The sequence below is a fragment of the Anabrus simplex genome, chromosome 2 (genome assembly GCF_040414725.1).
Source record: "Anabrus simplex isolate iqAnaSimp1 chromosome 2, ASM4041472v1, whole genome shotgun sequence".
Taxonomy (NCBI): Eukaryota; Metazoa; Arthropoda; class Insecta; order Orthoptera; family Tettigoniidae; genus Anabrus; species Anabrus simplex.
The window spans coordinates 906274735-906297994 of NC_090266.1; the positions used below are offsets into that span (position 1 = coordinate 906274735).

The 23260-nt window shown below is 38.6% G+C and overlaps 1 protein-coding gene across 1 annotated transcript in view; it reads left to right on the plus strand.

Moving 5' to 3' along the window:
- The window catches only part of LOC136863176 (ras and EF-hand domain-containing protein homolog), a 266862-nt gene that overhangs the window by 172597 nt on the left and 71005 nt on the right, over positions 1 to 23260 (plus strand). Inside the window, exon 9 of the mRNA XM_067139527.2 lies at positions 21359 to 21530. Coding sequence (XP_066995628.2) covers positions 21359 to 21530 — 172 coding nt within the window. The remainder of the gene's footprint in view (positions 1 to 21358; positions 21531 to 23260) is intronic.

Below are 23260 nucleotides of genomic sequence, written 5' to 3' on the forward strand. Positions count from 1 at the left end.
CTGTTGGATACTCTCAAGGTCCGTTTGTAATTCTGAACAATCCTCAATGTTATTTATTTCCCTATAAACAATTATGTCATCTGCGTACAATCTTATTTTTGATGTTATATTGTTCCCCAAATCATTTGTGTATATTAAAAAAAGTAACAGACCGATTATACTACCCTGTGCAATTCCCTTCCAAACTTTCTCTTCCTGTGATATATTATTTACTACTTTGACTTTCTGAACCCTTGTATTTAGAAATGATCTTATCCAACGTATAAATAACCCTTACGTCCAATCCTATTCCCTCCAATTTCTTTAATAATATTCCATGTTCCACTCTATCAAAGGCTTTGGAAAGATCTATGGCTATGCAATCTAACTGGCCTCCTGAATCCAACTGATCTGATATGTCCTGCTGGAATCCCACCAGTTGTGCCTCACAAGAAAATTTCTTTCTAAATCCATACTGGCTCCTCAAGAACCAATTTTTATCATCACATATCCCTCTGATGTACTTTGCTATTAAACTCTCCAGTATTTTACACACTATACTAGTCAGGCTGATTGGTCTGTAGTTCTCTTGTTTCCTTTTATCACCCTTTCCTTTATAAATTGGTATTATTATAGATTCCTTCCATTCGTTTTGTATTACACTATTATTTATGACATAGTCAAAGAGAAATTTTAAATAAGTCACTATGTACCACCCCATTGTCTTTAATAACTCCCCAGTAATTTGATCACTTCCTGTGGCTTTTCCTTGCTGAAGGAGTTGGATTTCTCTGAAAATATCTTCATTTGTAAATGAGAAGCTGCTTGCTTCCCTATGTCTCTCTCCCTGTCTATCTTCTGTTACTGTTTCCTACTCCTGACAATCATCTACTGAATCTCTGAATTCCCTACTAAATAGATTAGCTTTCTCAGTATCTGTTAAATAGTGTTCACCCCCTTCCTCCATCACTGTAGGAAATTGGATTACTTTTCCTTTTTGATTCCTAATATATGAATACAACTTTTTCCATTTCCCTTTGTGGTCATTACCCTCTTGACGTATGCCATTCATATATTTCTCTTTTGCTTCCTTTTTCACTCTATTCAGTTTCCTCATTAGCTGTTTTCTTGTTTCTCTGTTCTCCCTACCCTCTTTGATTTTCCTGTTTACTATTCTACATTTTCTTTTCAATTTTCTTATTTCCCTTGTATAATAAACAGGGTCTGAGGTCATTTTACCCTTCTTAACAGGTACAAATCTCTTCTCTCCTTCCCAAATGATTCCTTTAAATTTAGCCCAAAGTGTATCCACATTACTCCCTTCACTTATGCAACAACTGAGTTGTGATTTAAGGTAAGTCCCAAATTTATCAACTTTACTTTTTCTGTATAATTTCTTGTCTTGTGTGACCCTCTTATTAAGCATTTTTGGTACGAGTCCTACATCCATTATTACAACCTTATGGTCACCTATTCCTTCAATTACCTCACTTTTATCAACAATTTCCCATGGTTTAACCAAGAATACATCTAGTAAGTTATTGAGACGAGTCGGTTCTTGTACTACTTGTGTAAATCCTCCCTCCCAAATTAACTTATTTGCCAGTTTCTGTTCATGGGCTTCATTTGCAGCTCCATTCCATTCAACTTCAGGCAAATTAAGATCTCCCCAATTATTACCATATCATTATTATTGTTTTTATGAGTATTATCTATTATTTTGTCAAATATATCCATGTCTCTTTCCTCTCTTCCAGGCCTGTATGTTCCTATAATTCCCACCTCCTTCATATTATCACAAACTAATTTTATCCCTGATATTTCATCCCTTTCATCGGTAAACCATTCATGTGAACAATAAGTTTCCTTCACCAGAATAAACACCCCCCTCCCTTTTTATCTCCTCGGTCTCTACGATAGACTGTATACCCTTCTGGAAATACTTCTCTATTACCCACCCCTTCTCTCAACCACGATTCCACTCCTATCACCACATCAGTCTCATAAGATTCCATCAATGTACCGAATTTTAATTGTTTATTTACTACACTCTGACAGTTCACCAAGAGCAATCTCAGACCCCCTTCCTCCCTAAAACTTGACTGTTGCAATTGGGTAACATTTGACTCATGAGTTGAGAACGTCCCTGGAACCCAGATCCTTGTACATAGATCTTGATTTAAGGATCTGAGTTTCCTGGCAAGTTTCCCTGTATATGCCAGTTTAGTGGTACTGGTATGGGTTTTCTTAAGTGCATATTAGTTTGCAAATCTCTGTTAATAATTGTAGCAATTTGTCTACAGAGGGTTGCTTTTCCATTACCATTCAGACGTAGCCCATGCCTAGTGAACATTTGCCTGCCAAGACCTAAAGTGTCTACTACAAAAACATTTCTAAAACTCTTACATAATCTCTTGATTTTTATATTTACATCATGTACAGCTTTGTTCACACACGAGTCCTCTAAAAGGTCATACCTGGGTGGCACATTAACTAAGATAAGGTAAGATAAGATAAGATAACTCTTTATTGCCACCCTAGTTTGCACCATCGGTTACAGGCAATAAAGAATATAAAATGAACCCAAAGAAACCAAACAAATCAATATAAACCAAACAAAACAATATAAACTAACATACTATTATATATAATGTAAAGCTCTAACTATCTACACTAAAACTATTCACTATGAACCCAAAAAACCACACAAAATAATATAAACCAAACAAAACAATTTACTATCTACTCTACTTATTTAGTGGTGTCCGTGCCAGCGGATTCCAGCCTAGCACTGCACCAACTTGTCTAAAACTATTGAGATGCCTCTGGTATGCGAGGAACACCTCCGCATGTTAGGGCATCCCCTACCTTAATTCTAATGTACTAACCCATATCTACTCTCTACAGCTAACTAAACATAAAGAAAAAGAAACTTTGGCTGCACGCGGCATTCCCTGTGAGGAGAGACCCATCCCACCCAGCACCGCTATCAGCCACTCCTCCCGGGTTAGATATTACCCCCACCTATAACTTGTACTTCTCTCCTCATTTTACGTGGCGAATCGTAGAGGCGGTTGCCGGTCCATCATACGATCCGTCACGCGTTTATCTACTGCTCCGCCTATAATCATGTCGTCTTACTTCATTCCTGCCACCATCTTGATTCACTTGTTATTCTGTGAGCGGACATGTTTCCTCTTTCACCTAGGGATGGGACTGTACCATCCCACCCGTCTGTCTCTTATACCCCTCCCCCTTCCATCTCCAATCTTCCTTGCCTCTGTCCATCTCTCTTATAATACTTATTCGCTAACTTTTACAGATAATCATCCACTATACCGAATAGTTAATATTTATACACTATATACAAACGTACTTGTTGACAATTTCCAGTTCCTTGTTCATCACTTTTCTTTCTTATTCTTGCGTCTCTTAGACTAAAGCTACTTCCTAATTGCATTTTTAATTTTTTTTTAATAGTTGAACTTACATATTAAACCACCGAATTGACACAAATCAGATCTGACTTTTCCTTGTTCCTTACATCACTTATCAATCCGTTCCATCTCTAAACAGTCCAACAGTTCCTCTTCCTCACGGCCACTCATTACTTATTAAAATTTTAAACCAGTGTTGAAAATTATCTACTATTATGTTATCCAAACATCTTTTCTTGTCCACTAACCCTATAGTTAATATTCAAACACTGTTTACAAATGTATTTGTTGACAATTCTCTAGCTCCTTATTCCTTACATTTCTTTTCTCTTCTTACGACTCTTAGACTAAAACTAAAAACTACTCTCTAATTTTTTTAACTTACATCTTAAACCATCGAATTGCCAACAATCAAACCTGTCTTTCCCTTATTCCTTCTCTTTCTTCCGCTTATTTCCGTTTCTAAACAGTCCAACAGTTCCTCTTACTCACAGCCCTCGTTACTTTATTATCCCCTTTTTTCCCTAACATTAACTACCACCTCCATTCTCTCACATATGCAATCCTCTCCAAATATATACAAATCTTCTTTTCATCATACAATAAGATTGTACTCCGAACTCCTCTTATTGTCATAAATTTTTATATAACCTAGCAGTTTCGTCTACCTCCTTTCTCTCCTTCCTCTGTAACCCTCTTTTACCCCTCATTCTCTTAATTTCTTTATAAATCTCATTCTAACCATATTTAAATATTTGGAAATATTTGTTCCTCTTCCCCATTCTCTGGCCAGCCATACCGTCATCTTTTCAATTTTTCTACTTTTTCTATCTCTGTTTTACTCAACGCTTTCTTTTTCAACTCTTCTAACTCCCCACATTCGATGAATATATGTAGGTCCGACCATCTTTCTCCACACAGAATACATCTACCCGCATTTTCTGTACCTATCCACCCTCTGTTTCTAGGAATTCCAAAAATCCACCAGTATAGATCTCTTTTGCCCTTCCGGTCCTCAACTTCGATTTTCGGGTTCATGGTTTCTAACAATTTGTTTAATACTGATAGTGAGGCTCTTTCTCTACATTCCATTATTAAACTCTGTCTCTCTATATCGGCAACTCTCCTTATAACCCTTCTCCATACCCATTCTTTCTTCTCTCTCCACCTCTCATATCCTATATCTCCTAACCCCAGTTTTCGTAATTTATTTTTGCACTTATTTACCCAATACCTCTCGTTCTCCATATTTTTCTGGAACCTATATGTGTCTTGTACTAAATCCCCTCCCTTCCGTTCTTCCAATCTCATCCAATACTTCATCACCCTCTTGGCTATAGTAGTGTCTATCGATTCTTTACATACTAATCTAGCCCCCACATTTGCAGTACAGTTTGGGACTCCCATAATAATCTTACTAAATTTCGCCACCACCTGGTTTAGTTCTTTTCTATTTTCCTCTAATCCCCATATTTCTACCCCATATAACATTTTTCCTTTGACCATTGATTGGAACACCAATCTCTGTATTTTGTACTTTATATCCGGAAATTTATTTTCCAATATCCCCACTACTGCCAGTGCTCCCCTCCCTTTATATCTGGCTCTTCTGATATGATTTTCCCACGTGCCGTTACTACTAATTATAACTCCTAAGTACTCCATTTTTTTCTGGTCTGATTTCTTGCTGCTCGACTGTCCAAAATTTCTTTTCTTTTTTGGCTTTCCTCTTCCTACACATCATTATCTGCGTCTTCCGTACATTTATCTTGAGTGCCCATCTTCTAGTATATTCCACTACCTCATTTAGCCCTTCTTGCAACCCCTTTGCTGTTAATGCCAAGATCAATAAATCGTCTGCAAATAGCAGCCCCGGTATCTCTCTCTTCCCAATCCAAGGGCATTGCCATCTCTCGCCTCCATGTCTATCCAATATTTTATTTATAAACATTAGAAATAATATCGGTGATAGCTTACAACCCTGCCTCACACCCCTTTTCGATTCCATACACTTACTCAACCAACCCCCTTCTAGTTTAATCATCACCAATACATTCTCATATTTTCCTTCTATTGCCAGCCTCATTAATTTCGATAACCCAACCTCTCTTAATCTAGTAAATAACGCCTCTCTATTCACTGCATCGAAGGCTTTCTCTAAATCTATTGCTGCTACATATAATCTCTTCCCTGCTATTTTCACATACTTCGTAATTAAAGTATCCAAAATCCATACATTATCCACAGTATTTTTCTCTTTTCGAAATCCATTTTGATAGTCCGAAATCCTTCCATATTTCTCTGCCCATTTTATAATCCTATTAGCTAAAATTCCTGTATATACCTTCGACAGCGAGTCCAGGAGTGTTATTCCTCTATAGTTGTTTGGATCACTTCGACTTCCTTTGTTCTTATATATAGGACAAAGTACTCCTTTTCTCCACTCTCTAGGGAATTTATTCGTTTCCCATATCTTGTTAAAAAATTTCACCATCACTTTCAACATTACTTCATTTGCTCCTACTTCCTTCCATATCCTGTTAGTAATACCATTTGCCCCACCCGCCGTTTTGGTTTTTACTTTACTTAACACCCTAACTATTTCCTGACTTGTTATCTCCTCATCTAGTAACTGTACTCCTATTTGTACTTCCTTTACAATATACGTCTTTTCCATACCCCCCTGTCCTTCTCCCCTTCCACCCAAAAGCTCTGCAAAATATCCTATCCACTCATTTTCTGTTATCATTGTTCCTCCCCCTGTCGATCTAGTTCTCTTTATCTTATTTATAGTTTCCCAAACCCTATCAAATCTTTTCTCTTTACAATACCTGTTCACTCTCTCAGCTTCCGCCTCTTTCCAGCACTTTTTTTTCTCATTTAGTAACTTCTTGTAATCTCTTCTTAATTTACAATATTCCTCTCTTTTCCCTTGTTCCCCTCCTTTCTTGAAGTCCGCTAGAGCTGTCATTACAACCACTCGTTTCCTCTTACACTCTTCATCAAACCACTCCGTGCCTATGTTTCTGTCTATCTCTTCCCTTATTCTCACTTTCTTACCCACCTTCCATACTGGGCGTTCTATTAGTTTTAAAACTTCATCCACATCCCCTCCTTTCAACATCCTTTCACTTTCAACACTTATGCTTTCTTCACTCTCTTTTAACTCTGTTCTCAATCTCTCGATCGTAGTATCATTCCAAATGTACTTCCATCCCTCCTTATACCTGTCTCTTTTTCCTACCCTTCTCTTCACTCCATCATACTCCCCTCTTAATTTAATCTTGATGGGCATATGTTCTGTTATCACGCATTCTGTCACCTCAAAACGTATTATCTTCTTTAGAGCTATTTCCGTGCTTACTCCAATATCTACTACACTCCCGCCCTTCGATGTGATGAATGTCAGTTCACCATTACTATCTCCCTTCATCCATCCATTTAAAATATATAATTTTTCTATAGCACATAACTCTAATAATCTTACCCCATAGCTATTTATATCTTTGTCTTTACTATTTCTTCTGTACTCTCTCACTTCATTATCCTCTCTCCCATAATCGGGTACCCTGTTACTCACTCTTGCATTCCAATCCCCTAACAATATCATTCCATCTTCCACATATAATCCTTTCATTTTGTTTATTTCTTCAATCAGTTCTTCAAAAAATGTTTTATTCGCATAAGTTGAGTCTTTAGGATGGTTGTATAATAGAGCCAGGCAAATTGCCTCCTTCGCATCATTTCCCATTTTAATTCTCAGCCATACCACCCCTTCTACCTCATTCTGTATTCTCTCTACTCTCTCTACTATCTCATTTTTATTAAAACTGTTATCCCACCCGGGTTTCTTCCCATTCTCCCCCTTTTTTCCTTTATCACGTTGACTACTCTATACCCATCCCATTCAATTTCTATCCCTTTCCCTAACCACGTATCTACTAGGGCAATAATCTCATACTCCTTTACTGTTTTCTCCAATTCTTTATTCCCTATCTTCCCCATCAACCCCTCAATATTCCACAACCCTATCGCCATCTCTAGTTATTTATTCCCTCCCACTCTTTGCACCTGTGCTTCTCCATTTCCACCTCTACTCCTTGTCACTCTTCCCTGTGAGTCCTCTCCAGATCTCTCCTCATCCTCTTTTTTCCCGTCATCCTTCCCTTTCTCCATACGTACGCCTTTTTTCTTTCCTCACAAATCTTTCAAACTTAATGATCTTTCCTTATTTAGTGCCTGTCTTTTTTCCATTTTATTTTCTGTGTTCCTTTTACTCGGAGAGGATGCATTCTTACCCTGCCAACTGTTACCTTCATTCACAATTTTCACTGCACTCCTTACCAGTTGTGGCACATTACTTGCTTCCTCCTTCTCTGTGTTGTGCTGACTCTTCAAAGTCTCTGCATTTCCGCCCACCTGGTTGCTGGCACTGCTGTTCAGCACATCCCTACTTCCCGCACCTGATGTGATGTGGACTTCGCTCACTTCCGCAATATCACTCCTTTCTACGTCACTGACCTTCCTTGCTACTTCCACTGTTGCCAAAGACACGTTCTGCTGCTGTTGGTGTTCATCAAGTTTCTTCAGCCTTCCCAACCCCCACACTCGATTCCACCTTCCGTTTCCAACCACCAGCTGCTGCCCTCTAATATATGCCTTAAGACCTTGTTTTCTTGCCTCTCTTAAATGTCTATTCAGAATTCTGTTCTTCTCTCTGGCTTCCCTGTCCATCTCCCGTTTTATCCACACTTTCTCTCCTTTTAGATTACTCGAATTTCTTATTACAATGTCCGCCATCAGTGTCGATAGTAATTTCACTCTAATTGGTCTCTTTCCTTTCACTCTCCCCACACGCTGTACATCGTCAATATCAACTTCACTGAAGTTGATCTTCATCCTGTTCTGGATCACTTCTACCACTTTGTACACTGGTTGAACTTTAGACTCTCTTTCTTCTTCTTGGACACCGTATACGAAGATATTTTTTCTTACGTTATCTTGTAAACTCTTCTCGACTGCTCTCTTCGTTTCTCTTAGGTCCCACTCCAGACTTCTTACCTTCTGCTTCAATAGGTCTAATTCATCTTTATTACACCCTTCCTCTTCCAATATCTTCTTTACATCTTCTTTAACACTCAATTTTAGGTCCATAAATTCCCTGGATAACTCTCGGAACATTTCTTTTATTTGCTCCGTCTGACAAGCCTCTCTTATCATCTCTCTAATCGCCTCGTACTCTTCCCATCCAATGGAACCTACTGGACCTGGGCCGGGATTAATCTCTACTCCTCCTATTATCAGCAACACCATCACCACCGCCGCCACCAGTAACGTAGCCACCATCTTCCTTTTTTCACCCTTTAACTCCATTCTTGTTTCCATTCTGCTTCCCTTTTTCCAGTTCCATCTGCCGGTCGCTATCCTATATTGTGTCAACGTGATACCCACTGTTCCGCGCTTTACTCAGCACATCCGCTCAGCTCACTGTCTCACAGACGACTGGGCACATTAACTACCTACAATAACTTTTGAGTCAGGTAGTTTGGAAATCTTACCTCTGAGGGTTGTAATTAGTTCCTCACCTTCATTTGCAGCAATGTCATTTGTACCACTCACAATCACCACATAATTGTCCTTTTCTAACACAGGATCACAACTTGAAAGGACGTCTTCAGTTTTGGTACCTGGTTTTATTAGTCCTAAAACCTCCGTTTCTGGATTATGCAGCTCATCCTTGATACCTTCTGCCATACCACGCCCTTGACTGTCTGCGTAAACATGAATTTTTGGCGATCTTGACTTTTGGTTGGTTTTCTTCTTCTGTAGGTTACCTCCACTGGATTTAAAATTATTCGGAAAACTTGATGTGTCTTCTTCTGGAATTTGTTGCAATGATTGAAATCTATTTTGGCACTGCAAAGAGTTTTTTCCCGGTTTTAAGTTGAACGTAGTTTCTCCCATATGTTTAACATTGGACCTAAAATGGCTACACGTCACTTCTTTCTTCTCCAAAGTCTTCTTTATCTTCCAGTTTCTTTATTCTGTCCTTTAAACTTTCACTTTCAAGTTTCAGAGCACATAAGTCTTCTTGTAGCACTCCTAAAATCTTAAGCATAGATTCGTAAGTCTCTCTTTCTTGTTGTTCTGCCACAGTCTTACCTAAGCAGCGGACGGAAACAGACGTTAGGAGCGGACAGTGCCGGTAGAGCGGGAGCGCAGTGTGTGCGGCGAGTGGGAAGAAAGACGGGAGGGAAGAGGAAGATGATTGGTGTGAACCAATATCGGGTGGTTATTGGAAGATGGCAGGGAAGACGGAAGATGGAAACAGCCTGGAGTGAAGGAGGTAAAGTAGAAACGAGAATGATGGGTGAGATAATACAGGTGGCAGCGGCGATTATGGTACTGTTAATTATAGGGGGCGTGGAAGCAAATCCAGGTCCGACTCACAGTGGCTACATGAACTGGGAAGACGTGGAGGTTATAAGAAAAGTGGTCAAAGAAGTTGTAGAAGAAGTTTGTCCGTTTGAACAGATTAAAAATGTGATGAAGGAACAAGTTAAAGAACTTGAAAATATAAGGCGATGGATACAGGGAAAAACGGAGGAAACAATGACCAAATTGAAAACTAACGAGAGAGAAATTACATCACTCAAGACGAAAATAAGGAAGATGGAGGAAGAGATGGTAAAGCTGAAGTCAGTAGTAGAAGATGGTAACCAAGAACGCAGGAATAAATGCTTATTCATATATGGGGTCCCGGAGGAAAAAGGTGAGGACAAAGTGCTGACTATATACAAAGTAGTGGAAGTCGTCCAAAAAATGATGAAAATCAATTTTAGCGAAGCTGATATTGACGATGTGGGAAGGGTAGGTAAAGCACGGGGAAACAGACCGATAAAAATGAAGTTGTTTTCCACCCTGATGGCGCAAATAGTGATAAGAGGAGCGGATAATATACAGGGAGCAAAAATTTGGATTAAAAGAGATATGGGAAGAGATGGGATCAAGGATATAAACACCCTGAAAAGACATTTGGTCCGGGCGCAATTGCAAGGGTTAGGAGCCTACATCAACGGTCAATTATTAGTGGTAACCAATGGTCAATGGACCAAATATTGGACAGTAACGCAATTACGTGAAATGGAGCAGAATGAGAAGGAAGTGGTAATGGGGAAGAGGGTAGAAGAAATGCGAACTACAGATAGTATAGTTGGTGAAGACGGGCATGGAAATAAAGGAAAAACCAAGGAAAATAGGGCTCGCAACGAGAAGGAGACACCACGGTAGAGGAGATCATACAGGTTATCAGTGAAGAGATGAGGAGGGAGTCCAAGACGAGGATTGAGGAGCTGAGGTCAGAGTTCGGTGCCAGAGACGAAAGGAAGGAACACGGAGTGAATGGGGGGTGGGAGGAACCACAAGACGTGACGAGTGCACATAAACGGAGTGAAAGGGAGAAGACAGAAGCACGAGGTGGCTTGGTAAAAGGGAGGAGCTTGAGCCTGAAAGAAATGTGGGAGAAGACGAGTAACCTGGACGTAGGTGTAATGACAAGAAGTAAAAATACAAGCAGTAGCAGCAAGTAAATTGTTTAAGCTAAAGGGAACAGTGGAGGATGTGTGTTATTCGCAGTGGAAATAAGAGTGATCAAGTATTAAATTAGTAGGAGGTGAAGTGTGTGTGGACAAAAGAAAACAAGTGTAGCGAGACAGTGGAATTCAAGAACAGACAATAGTAATGAAACGTAAGGAGAAAAGTGCACAGCGACACGGCAGTGGAGGTAACAACGAAACGGGAGGAGAAAGAGTGCTCAAGGACATGGCAATGGAGGCAACAAGATAGCTGGGTTCGCAACGTAAGTAGAAATACAGGAAGGTCAGTGTTCAGAAAAGATTGTGCTGAGTAACGTACCAGGCCGGAAGAGACATGCCGCGTGTTTAAAGAACAGACACCGTCTGCTTACACTATTACATCATACATAGCAATATGTTATTGTGTAGACACTCTCCACAGCAATGTTTAGTTCGCACTCTACATAGCAGTATGTTATTGTTTAATATCTATATGCAGCAATGCGTTATTGTTTTAGTTTCTGATTATTGTACTCACAGACTACATTTCTGCCATGGCCTACAGACTATCAATAGGGGTGGATCTCGGGTCAGGCAACAGTGTTTATTCTGCCTATTGCTTTTTTCCATGATTATTATTATTATTATTATTATTATTATTATTATTATTATTATTATTATTATTATTATTATTATTATTATTATTATTATTAATTATGATTTGTTCATGGGTCTGTTGTTTATCAGGTGACAGTATTTTCCTTTTCCTTTGTGAGCTGGTTTAGGTAAGATTTGTTATTTTTTCTCCACATAAATGGATCATATACACATTATGTAGATCTGGAGAAAGAATAAAGAATATGATATGATATGATTGTTGTTCTGCCTCACTATCAGTTTGTTTACACTCGGGACACAGCCACACACTTTCTTCAATATCAGTCCTATTTCCAATATTTGCACAACGAAAATGGTACCATTCATCACACTTACGACACAGAATCCCATTTTCAACTACTCTTCTGCATTTGCCACATTTTTCACTGCATCTTACACCATTATCCACCACGGATATCACAGACTCACACATAGTAGTCGCCATCTTGTTACTTGCATATGATGGGAGGAATCAATCAACACATAAATGAACCTGGTAGCTTCCAGCTCTTTTACAACTGCTTTGAAAGCAAAAGTTTCCAATACTTTCGCTAAAATCTTTTCACGCTTGGTACGGCTGCATGTAAAATGCGTCAGTTAAAAACGTTTCTTACAATTGAAGAAGTGCAATCCATAGAATGGAAGCTATGGTTATGTCTGACGGCATGATAAGTCTGCTGCAACTTTCAGTTCTTCTTTCCCAGCAACAGTGGGCTTGCAAAAATCCATCAGTCTTTATGGTGATGATGGTAACATTGCACTGAATGTACAATTTCTTTTATGTGTGTTGGAAAAACTTTACTTTCCTGAATTTTCCACAGTTATTTCTTTCAATTTCAAGTAAAAAATATAGAGCACGTGTTACACTTGTTAACGAGCTGTAAACTCACTCCACATTTGCTCTACGTTTTGTAGTTATTGGTTTCGCTATGGACAGTAGAACCAGAAATGCCGTCATCAACAAACCAACATGCCAACACTTGGGACTCTGTCTTCATAATGATAATTCTTGAAGGAAAACAATCAAGGTGGTTCTAGCGACTTTCCAATTAGATTAGAATGTTGCTGCTGAAACTGAATTTGTATTGATATTTAAAAATGAACACTGGGACATTTAGACATCCTGAGAAATTGTTTTGGGACACCGGGACAATTAAAAAAAACTGGACTGTCCTGGTCACCCTGCCTTTGAATGATGCAATGCAACCGAGTGTGAGTTTTAAATTCAACAGGAGGGGGGAGATGATGTAATCCGAGCCTGCAACTTACAATTAATGCTGGAAGTACCTTGGGGACACCTGACAATTCAGGTTCGCTGCGTTGATATTTTTGTGCTTTGGTGTGCATTTTCCATCCCAGTCCAGCCTAGCCCAGCTGTCTGGTTATATACAGTTTGGGGATTCACCAAATTGTATCAACCCTGTGCTTCATCAGTATATGCAATGTTCTAATACACAATTGCATCATCATGTGCAACATGAAACACATAAGTAAGAAGGTAATGTTTAGATGTTACGGTACATCAATATCTAAAAAAAGAACAAAGAAGAGAATTATTTTTTACATTGCATAATTTAATTTGGCAACAAAATATGCTCACTGGCTTAATTTCAAATATAAATGAAATTACGAATTCAGGTACCGGTATACTGTACTACTGTACTATACAGAGTGTATCTAAATCATGCCAACAAAAATTTCAGAGGCTCTCTGTGTGTTATGTAAAGAACAATGGCCTAATACGATTGGTGGAGAATATTTATTTCGAGAAAAGGAGGTTACTTTGTTACTTCCGCCCACACGATTCAAATTGATGAACTTGCTGTATTTGCTGTGCCAGAGTTTAAGCCGCTGCCCACTGCTGTGCATCAGTGATGGGAAGGGAAGAGAAGGGAAGTTGAGGTGGATGTTAGACAGAGACAGAGATAATGCTCCACGCGAATGCACAAGTTTCCTTGTTTGATTTGCTCTGGGTTGTCCTTATCTCTTACAGGCAATGTCCACAGTTTGTTTATTAAACAGCCGTAATACACATACTATAACCTTCCAATGTATGTCAGGATGAGATTGGTGAACACATTGGAAGTTTATGTCGAGAAATAATGTCAATGAAATCTTATGTCCGGTTATCACATCTCCAGATGAATTAGAAGGCAGTTGATTTGTCTAATTACGTGAACGGCATCGCTGAATTGAAGTTATCAGCGGATTGATAACAAGCTCTAAACCCCGTGGTATCTCGGAAATATTAGTAGAAAGTTAAACATCGGGAAACATAGGGCAGGATTAAATGAATAATACGTATTCCTCAAGTAAACTTTCCGAAATGCATGAACGGCAGAATATCTATGACAAAATGTTACTGAGGGCCATGAAATATGTAAATAATAAATTCATATGAGAGGGCCATACCTTGTACATCTAGTCTCGCACGATCCGACGATCGAGATGAAGAAAAGAAACTGTCGATTACTAACCTAAATACGAGGCGGCAATTATTAAATAAGTTCCTTTGCTAGTACAGCCGATTTGTACGAGATCGTCTTGCATTATGTGTCAAATGTTTCCAATTGTCAGGAACATATGGAAGCTAGAAGCTGAGAAGAATTCTGAAAAGCAAACCGTCTGCAATTATTATGTTGTGGTAGAATCTGTTTTGTCTCTGAAGAAGTTGACACTCTCAATCTGCATCTCAAAAAGATCGGAAGCAAGAGTTCATAGGGAAAAGATTGTATTGAAAGGAAATATTAGAGAGATATTGGCATATTATAAACATATAATATTGTAAAACAAGATATCTTGTTATTGAATGAAAAAGGCAAGTGTATCATTTGAACTGTAAAAATTGTATTAAGGTGTATAACCTTGTTCTAATTGATATCTCTGAGTTTCAGGTAATATGGAACCGTCAGCAATTAATTATTCAGATGAAATGAATGCACGTATCAACATGAACAACTAAATAGAATACCTCAAAGGATCTGTCCAGAAATGTGATGGACAATACTTGATAATGTTATTGAGTGAGAGCTGAACTCGGAAGGTGACACCGTCGTGGAGCAACAACCCAGGATGAGTACTTGAATATCTTATATATTCCGCCACGTAATTGCTTATTGTAGTTGTAGAGTAGTACTTATTTTGTTGTCGATTTGACATGAACAATTTTAACTTGAAAGCGACCGTTATTTGTTGGACATTGCGTTGTAATACTTATGATCGTCACGTCTAATGTGGTGAGCCAGACTACGTTGTGATAATATGCGATGGTTGTGAAAGATTTCTTTAATGTTTGTTAGCAAGGTTTTACGGAAAGATTTTTCGACATGGATGTTATTGGTATCGTAATGGTGTTATGGTATTGAACGTTAATTTAACTTGTAGCTCAGAATACCTCGGAGGAGCTCGGTATTTTGCGACGTGCGATTCTGTGGTCTTCAGAAAATGTTATGTGCTTGTGTGGAAATACAGTGTTTTGATAATAGAAGTGTGATACTATTGTGGTGATATGGAGTTAATGCGGCAACGTATTTAGTAATTTTATGTAATTGCCTGAATAGATTGTTCTTTAGTATTGTGAATTCGCTGTGCATGACGAGTTGTGCGATGTAATAAGGTGTTAGTTACGGTAGGATCTTTGAAAGTATTTACGTGGATAGAGAGATGTGATGATTATAGACGTGTCATTAGGATTGCGAATTTTATGATGATGTTATGTGAAGGTCCTGATGATGGTATTGATGGTAGGAACTATGTCGGTCATGCGTGAATTTTGATGTTGTCGTGATGAATAATTTATTTAGGTACGAGGCCGTATTTTAGAATAATGTTATAGGATGTTGCACTCACGAACACTAGTAGTTGGTCGTCACATTTATCCTATTTAAATACAAGATTGACCAGAGCGCACGATATTAAAGGGATGTTTAGGATCTTCGCAAGATAATCGGTAACGTAAAGATATTGAGGTCATGTCGTAAAGGAAATATGATCTTCTATGGTAAGTAAATCATTTCTTTGCTAGTTGGATTTTGTAGATCATTTGAGTTGACGCCTAGTGCTAATGTAGTATTCCAGGTCAAACGTCGCAGTGGTATCCGGAGGCGCAGAATCAACGTAGTTAGACAAGGGTATTGTAGACGTTGCAATGTCTTTTGATGTCTTTTATCTAGGCGCAGTCACCGATGAATGTATGGGAGGATCGAGTCTGTCTTTTAAATGCATGATTTGTACGATCCTGTGTCTTTCAAACATTTCTATTGCATTTATGGTGATTTTATGAAGTTAGAATAACGGTATTTTTCAAGTTGCTAGATAGACAGATACCGACATATAATGCGGTGATTTTTAAAAGAGAAATGACGGAATATTATGAGATATTTGGGTAGAAAATAGCATTCTGAAGTGGATGATTCTATAATTCCCAGTGATTTATTTTAGAAAAATGCAAGGTTGATAACTGATCTTTCACTGTAAGCCTTCAGCAGAGGGACACTTTGTCTCTTTTTTTTGTTTTTCGATTGACGATGTTATAACTTATTTGTAACAAGAGCTTGAAGTTAGGTGTTTATTTTCTATTTAACATAATATTTTCCTTCCTATATCCGTTTGAGTTGCCATTAATTTGCTCTTAATGTAATTGATACTTCTGAAGTTATTTAAAAATCATTAAACGGAGAATCCTTCCATAAATAAAACATTTTACGGAGTTCTCATTTAAAGTAGCGTAGGAACACTAGATTAGTTATTTAATTTAAGATAAGATTAAATGATGGTCAATGTATCTTAACGAATATGCCAATATTCTCGATCTCTTAATACTCTATTGCGGAATATTCACGTAATTTAGGCAGAAATGATGATTACATTCTACGCTAAAACCACGATGATAACAGTCCACTTAATTAAACTGTGACCCAACTCGTCGGACTTGCACGTCCCTTGAGTGGAGCCTTCATGGATCTCCGACTGCATTGCTTCGCCGCGGCCTAACCCAACACTGAGATACAGAATTAAAATTTACAAAAATGGTCACAGGTATTGCTGTCAGGGCACAATACAGTAAAAAAGTACACAGTAATTAAGATGCATATGTCAGTCGAGGAAAGCACCTGATTGTTTCTTCTCTTGTCTGTTGGCCTGAATAACATTTTTATCATTCAACATGCATGACCCCTCCATGGGTCAGGCGGCTGCGCACCGGCCTCTCACCGCTGGATACCATGGTTCAAAACCCGGTCACTCCATGTGAGATTTGTGCTGGACAAAGCGGAGGCGGGACAGGATTTTCTCCGGGTACTCCGGTTTTCCTTGTTGTCTTTCATTCCAGCAACACTCTCCATTTACATTTCATTTATCAGTCATTTAGCATTGCTCCAGAGGAATGCGACAGGCTTCGGCAGCCAGCACATTTCCTATCCTCGCTGCTAGATGGGGGCTTCATTCATTTAATTCCTGACCCAGTCGAATGACTGAAAACAGGCTGTGGATTTTCATTTCATCATTTAACATGCATGAAAATTTTACGCTACTGCCCCACAAACATGTGTTCCTTTACTCACATTGTAAATGGAATGAATACTGAACAAAAGAAACAATATGCTGAATGGTTTGATTGCAGTGAATGTTCAATATGCCCCCCTTCTACTTCAAAGCACAGATCACAATGGCGTAGTAGTGACCTTTGGACTTGTGTTCAGGATATGTGGTGTCGTGAACAACCTGAAAAGCTGCATGGATCTTGGTACAAGTTCATCTTCTCTTTCAAAAGTGTTTGAATACAGTGAAGTCTTCACGTAACCCTACAAAAATAATCATGGAAGTTGAACTGGCTGACCATAGAGACCATTTGGCTGGCCCACCACGGCCTACCCATCTCCATGGATAATGATCATTAAGCGATGCATGACACGACGAATAAAATGCGGTACAGCATCATCAAGGCACAGCCACATTTGCTGCCAAATACCCAGAGGAACTTCTAATAATCCAGGCAGTGATTCTACCAAGAAACAGTAGTATATTTTATCATTCAGGAGAGGAAGGACATACTGCCGAAGTAAATATCCACCAACAATGCCTTTCAGACATGCAACGATGGGAAAGGGCCAGGATTGGGAAGGTAGTAGCTATGGCCTTAATTAAGGTGTGAAGGGTATGGAAGGACCAACAATTGTTCCACACTTATTGATATCAATTGATGAAAGAACTAACACTGCTGGATTACCCACTGCACCTAACCTTTCCAAGGAGGGTCTTAAAATAGGAAACCACCAAAAAAACCCTTCTGCTGAAATGTGCTCACTACTGTTACATTAGGGTTTTCTTCCACCCGGAAATGATGATTTACGGAGTTTGCCAAATATTCTATTGTAAATGTGGCTTCATACGTGGAAATAAGTGTGGAATATTTCTGCAGTTGTTTAAGACCCCCCTTGCAAAGGTTAGGTGCAGTGGGTAATCCAGCAGTGTTAGTTCTTACACCAATTGATAATAGTAAGTGTGGAACAATTGTTTGTCCTTCCATAACCTTAATACTGTCATATGAGAAGCGCCAACATTCTTCATGGCAGACCTCATACGGGTTGATGGATTATCATTTATTTCTTCTAAAGCACCCTCTTCAAACTCTGGATTCTGTACCAACGCCACTCTGGCAGTGCCAAGGATCTATGGAACACAGTTACCTGTCAAGGGAACCAAGGTTGAAAGATGAGGTTGGTGGTGATTAGGGTACCGGATGCCATATATCCCTGCGGCTTCTCTTTCGTTGCCATTTTCTGCCATATAGGCCAGGTGCATATCATTCATTGTTGGTGTACCGAAACGGAGCCATTCTCACCAATTTCTGCTACAAATGTAATAGCCATTGTATGCAGAAAAAATGCTGCCTACTGGGGCTAGGAAGCGACTGCGCGAAATGAATGAGAAACTTGTGCATTCGAACTGACCGTTATCTCTGTCTCCGTCTATAATACACCCCACTTCTCCTCTCTACCCTTTCCTCCTCTGAAGCATAGCAGTGGGTAGCAGCTTGCGCGCTAGCACTGAAAATTAGAATCGCGGTCCTGGAAGTAACAAATTAACTTCATTTTCTTGAAATGAAAACTTTTCTCTGCCATTCCGATTGTAACATCATTCTTTACATAATGCGAAGAGATTCCCTGACTTTTTTGATGGTATAATTAAGTTACACCCTGTAGAATAGCATTGTGGGTCCCACCACTCGGTGGGCTCTGCAAGCCCGTTGGTTAGACTCCTGGTATAGGCATGAAAAGTTATTGCTGAGAAATCTGCAGGCTACTTGTTTAAGTAGAACATCTGCATTCAACAAGAGAACAATTTCAGAACATTTTTCCAATTTGAGGTCTGTGTTAAAAAAAAACATTAATTTGTCCCCAAGTCTATTTTATCCTGGATGAAACTGGGGTAATAACTGTGCAAAAACCCAGGAAAGTGATAAGTGAAAGAGAAGAATAATAAGTTTGAAAGTGACTTCTGCTGAAAGGGGAACATTAGTGAACATGTGCTGTTCATTCAGCGATGTGGGGACAGCTGTGCCACCATCCCTTGATTGTCCTCAGTTGAACGTTGATGATAGAATGACAGAGGGTGCCCCTGTAGATTTGAATGTAGCTTCAAATGCAAATAGATGGATGATGGGAGAGACAATTGAACTTTATAGGGATCAATCACTTCATTTAACATATAAAATGTTCGAAATAGCCCCTAGTCTTGGTCATTATCGACAATCATGAATCCCATATAACACCACATTCTTTGCAGAAATGCAGGATAATGGCACAACTCTGCTAACTTTACCACCCATACCTGCCATAAGTTACAGTCCCTAGATCGCACAGTGTTTGGTAGCTACAAGTTTGTTTACAATCTAGCCATTGATGATTTTATAGCTGCTCAACCAGCAGAGGCTGTGACAATTTTTAACAATCTTATACTGGTTGGAGTGGCACTTATGCTTGCTTTCAATCCTTCATATATAATTGAAGGTTTCAAATGTACAGGAATATGTGGTCCTTCAGTTCAAACATTAGTGACGTTGTGTTGTTCATTGAGTGCTGTTGGGACAGCTGTGCCACCACCTCTTGTTTGTCCTCAGTGGAGAGTCAATGAAAGAATGAAGGAGGGTGCACATGTAGGTTCAAATGTAGCTGAAACTGCCAAACCGACTTCATCTTGTTGTATGTGACTGATTGTTCCTAAAGAACTCATACAACTGCAATTGACCTATCAGGAACTTCCACCATTCAGACAGATGATCAGCCTAACACATCCCCTACCTGTAGGCTTAACAAAAAACCATTTGCAATTGCAATTGCAGTTGTATGAGTTCTTTAGGGACAATCAGTCACATACAAGAAGATGAAGTCGGTTTTGCAGTTTCAGCTAAATTTGAACCTACATGGGCACCCTCCTTCATTCTTTTAATCCGAGGAGGTGGTAAAAGAGCAGAAAATAGAGTGGTAACTGACACACACTTGAATTGAATTAGAATATGAACACTGTCATTAAAAGGGGAGGAAGACTTCTGTTGTCCAAATGAAAAGCAGTTACAAAAAAGTATTTCCATAAAAGTGAATGAATCTGAAGATAAAGAAAAGGTAAGGATGTATTCTGCCCGAAGGCAGGTCTAAACCTCTGCAGAGGTATGCCCGAGCCAGAGTTTACATACAGTAGGGTAGCCAGTTTCTTTCCGCTCCTCCATTCCCTTACCCGCCCCCCAACCAAGAGCACGTGGCAACCCATCCAAATCTTGACCATGCCCAATGTTGCTTAACTTCAGAGATCTCACAGGATCCGTTGTTTCAATACGGCCACGGCAATTGGCAAGATAACGAAGACATGTTGTTATGACGTCAGTATAGAAGCCAGACTGGGGTGTCATCTCAGTTGACATTGGAGACTTTGTTTTGGTTTAGTTTGCCACAATGACAAATGATTGCCCTTATGGAGAAAAAGTGAATGATACCTATGATAAGGATGATGAATGCAAAATTAAATCTGTTTTTTAAAATCCAATCTGTGTTATATAGAAATATGCACATCCTCTGTCATAAGAAGGTTCTGAGAGAATGGCAGCCAGATTAAAATTTCCAGTAAATTTTGCAAATATTAACATTTATTGATCAAGCTTTTCATGTTATGAGTTCTAATTTGTTAATCTGTTATCATTTACAGAAAAAAATCCAAAAGCTGTAAAATTTAAGTCAGCATCAATGTATTAAATGTCTTTTAATTTATAGTGCGATAACTCCTTCGAAAACACTACAGGCTATTATAAGTACTATCATTACTATTTGAACAACTCCACATCCAATAATTGATTACCACTGTAATAACTTCAGTACATATGTCATACTAAGTAAAACAAATTATGTCCCTCTGTACAATAAGCATTACTTCTCTTGTTATGCTATTTTATCATGTAAATATAGTACTTTAAAGAGAGGAAGAATATTGTAAACATATCTACTCTAGTCACTTTGTGAAGCTTGTTAAGATATCTAACAGATGATATAGGTTTACTTCAGTTTGGAAACTTGCTCAAGCAGAAACATATTTAGTGGAAATGGGTCAAACCTCCCTAGTTTTATCTACTAAAATTTGATTTAATTTCCAAGAGAATGAAAATAAATGAAATGAACTAAAATAAGCTCACAGACATTTGATGCCTTTACATGATATTTCTAGGTCAATACTGATGCTACAAGGAGTACTATCCGTGCCAGTGAACTAGAACCAACAGGTCCTCCAGATAGAACATTCAAAATCATATTTGCTGGAGATGCTGCAGTGGGAAAGAGCTGTTTCATTGTTCGGTTTTGCAAAGGTGTTTTTCTTAACAAGCTTGGGTCTACATTAGGTGAGAATAAATAGATTCTTACCTTGGAATTTTCTTTTAAAAATATTTTTCTTCCTGAAATCATAATATGGTGGAGATGGTTGCATTATCATTTCACTGTTCATTCATGACTAGTTAAGAGAGATAATTGTAGTATGGCACTGTTGGTTACCCCTGCATCCAAGGTTTTGGAATAGAGTCCCGATAAAGTTTGTCAGAATTTTGTAAGAATGCTTAAATGCAAGAGATCAATACGATCATGTTTACTGCCCCTTAAAAAACCCATTTTAGGACAAAAATCTGACACGCCAATATTTTTAAGGCTATAGCATCAATACAATTAAAAAGCGGGTTTTATTCCATCTAGTTCAGTACACTGCTCTTCAATCTTTAGGAATGATACAAAATCTTATCTGATAGTATACATGTTTCGTTATACATGTTTCAACGCAATAAAATAAAAAAAAAGTAAGTTAAAACTAAAATTAAATTAAGTTAAGAAATTTCTCCTTAGAGAACTACAGTTTATCATTATAATCTCCTGTTGTAAAAGTTCTTGCTTTTCTATTGTTGAAATGCATTGGATGAATTTAAAATCGTTCATTGACTAAGTCATAAAACTTGAGTGTAGTGTTGCTTAGATTATTGTGATGAATATTATCGAAATATGATGGTGGAAGTTAATGTTCTTTCTGTGGCTACTGTTCTTACTGCTAAGTCAAATGTGAACCATAGCTATGTAGTGGCTAATTTTCTAAAAGCATTGAGAGCCAGTGTTCTGTGAGGTGAAGCCTCATGGACCGGTGGAGTGGCATGTATGATGTTAATACCAATATAAATGGTCCGTTATTGGACATTATAAATTTTCCAGCTAACTCATTCTTGGTTGCCAGCGTTTCGCCCTCGTGTGCTAGGGTGGGCTCATCAGTTGGTACCTAGCACACCCACCAATACGCTGGCCAGTGCATACCGTGGAGGCCACTGCGTAGGCTAACTGGAGCCACCGGCAGTGCCAATGCACTAAGAGACTTTGTCTCATCACTAAAAATTGCTGCCTGCTTAGCCATTCTTTATTCTTTATTCTAGGTAAATTTGAAATAACATAAATGATGGCCATTTTCCATTGTATTTGGAAATAAATTAACACACTACTGTAGTATACAGTCTATAAATTCACATTTCTCTTTGCACTAACTTCATTTCCTTTGTGTTTGTATGTGTTTGGTGGAGGTCACTTCAGTATTGTTTGCATGGCTGAATTCTTGATTATTCAACATACTTAATAATAAATGTTGGAATTGTCGCCCTCCAACTGTGAGACACATCTGCACTTGCTGTATGAATGATTGATGAATGCATCCAAGCATTTATGGCATTGAACCAAATGATTCAACCAAATAACAATATTCCTGTGCCTTTACAATTAATACATACTGTACATTGTGCATAGTAATTAACATACTGTATACCTCTTTGATCCATCAAACCAACTCATCACAATCCATAACTATGGATGCGTACACTATGTTCTTTACGTGGCTCCATGAAAGGAAGTCCTAGAGATTCATATTCGATGACCGTGCTGGCCAAGGGACACATCCACCCCTACCTATCCACCTGTTTGGAAAAGTGTCATTCAGATTTTCTCTTACATGTTGGCTGAAGTGAGGAGGGGCCCCATCATGCATGAACCACATTTATAATCTTGTCTCCAGGGAGATGTCTTCAAGCAAAATGGGTAGATTGTGTTG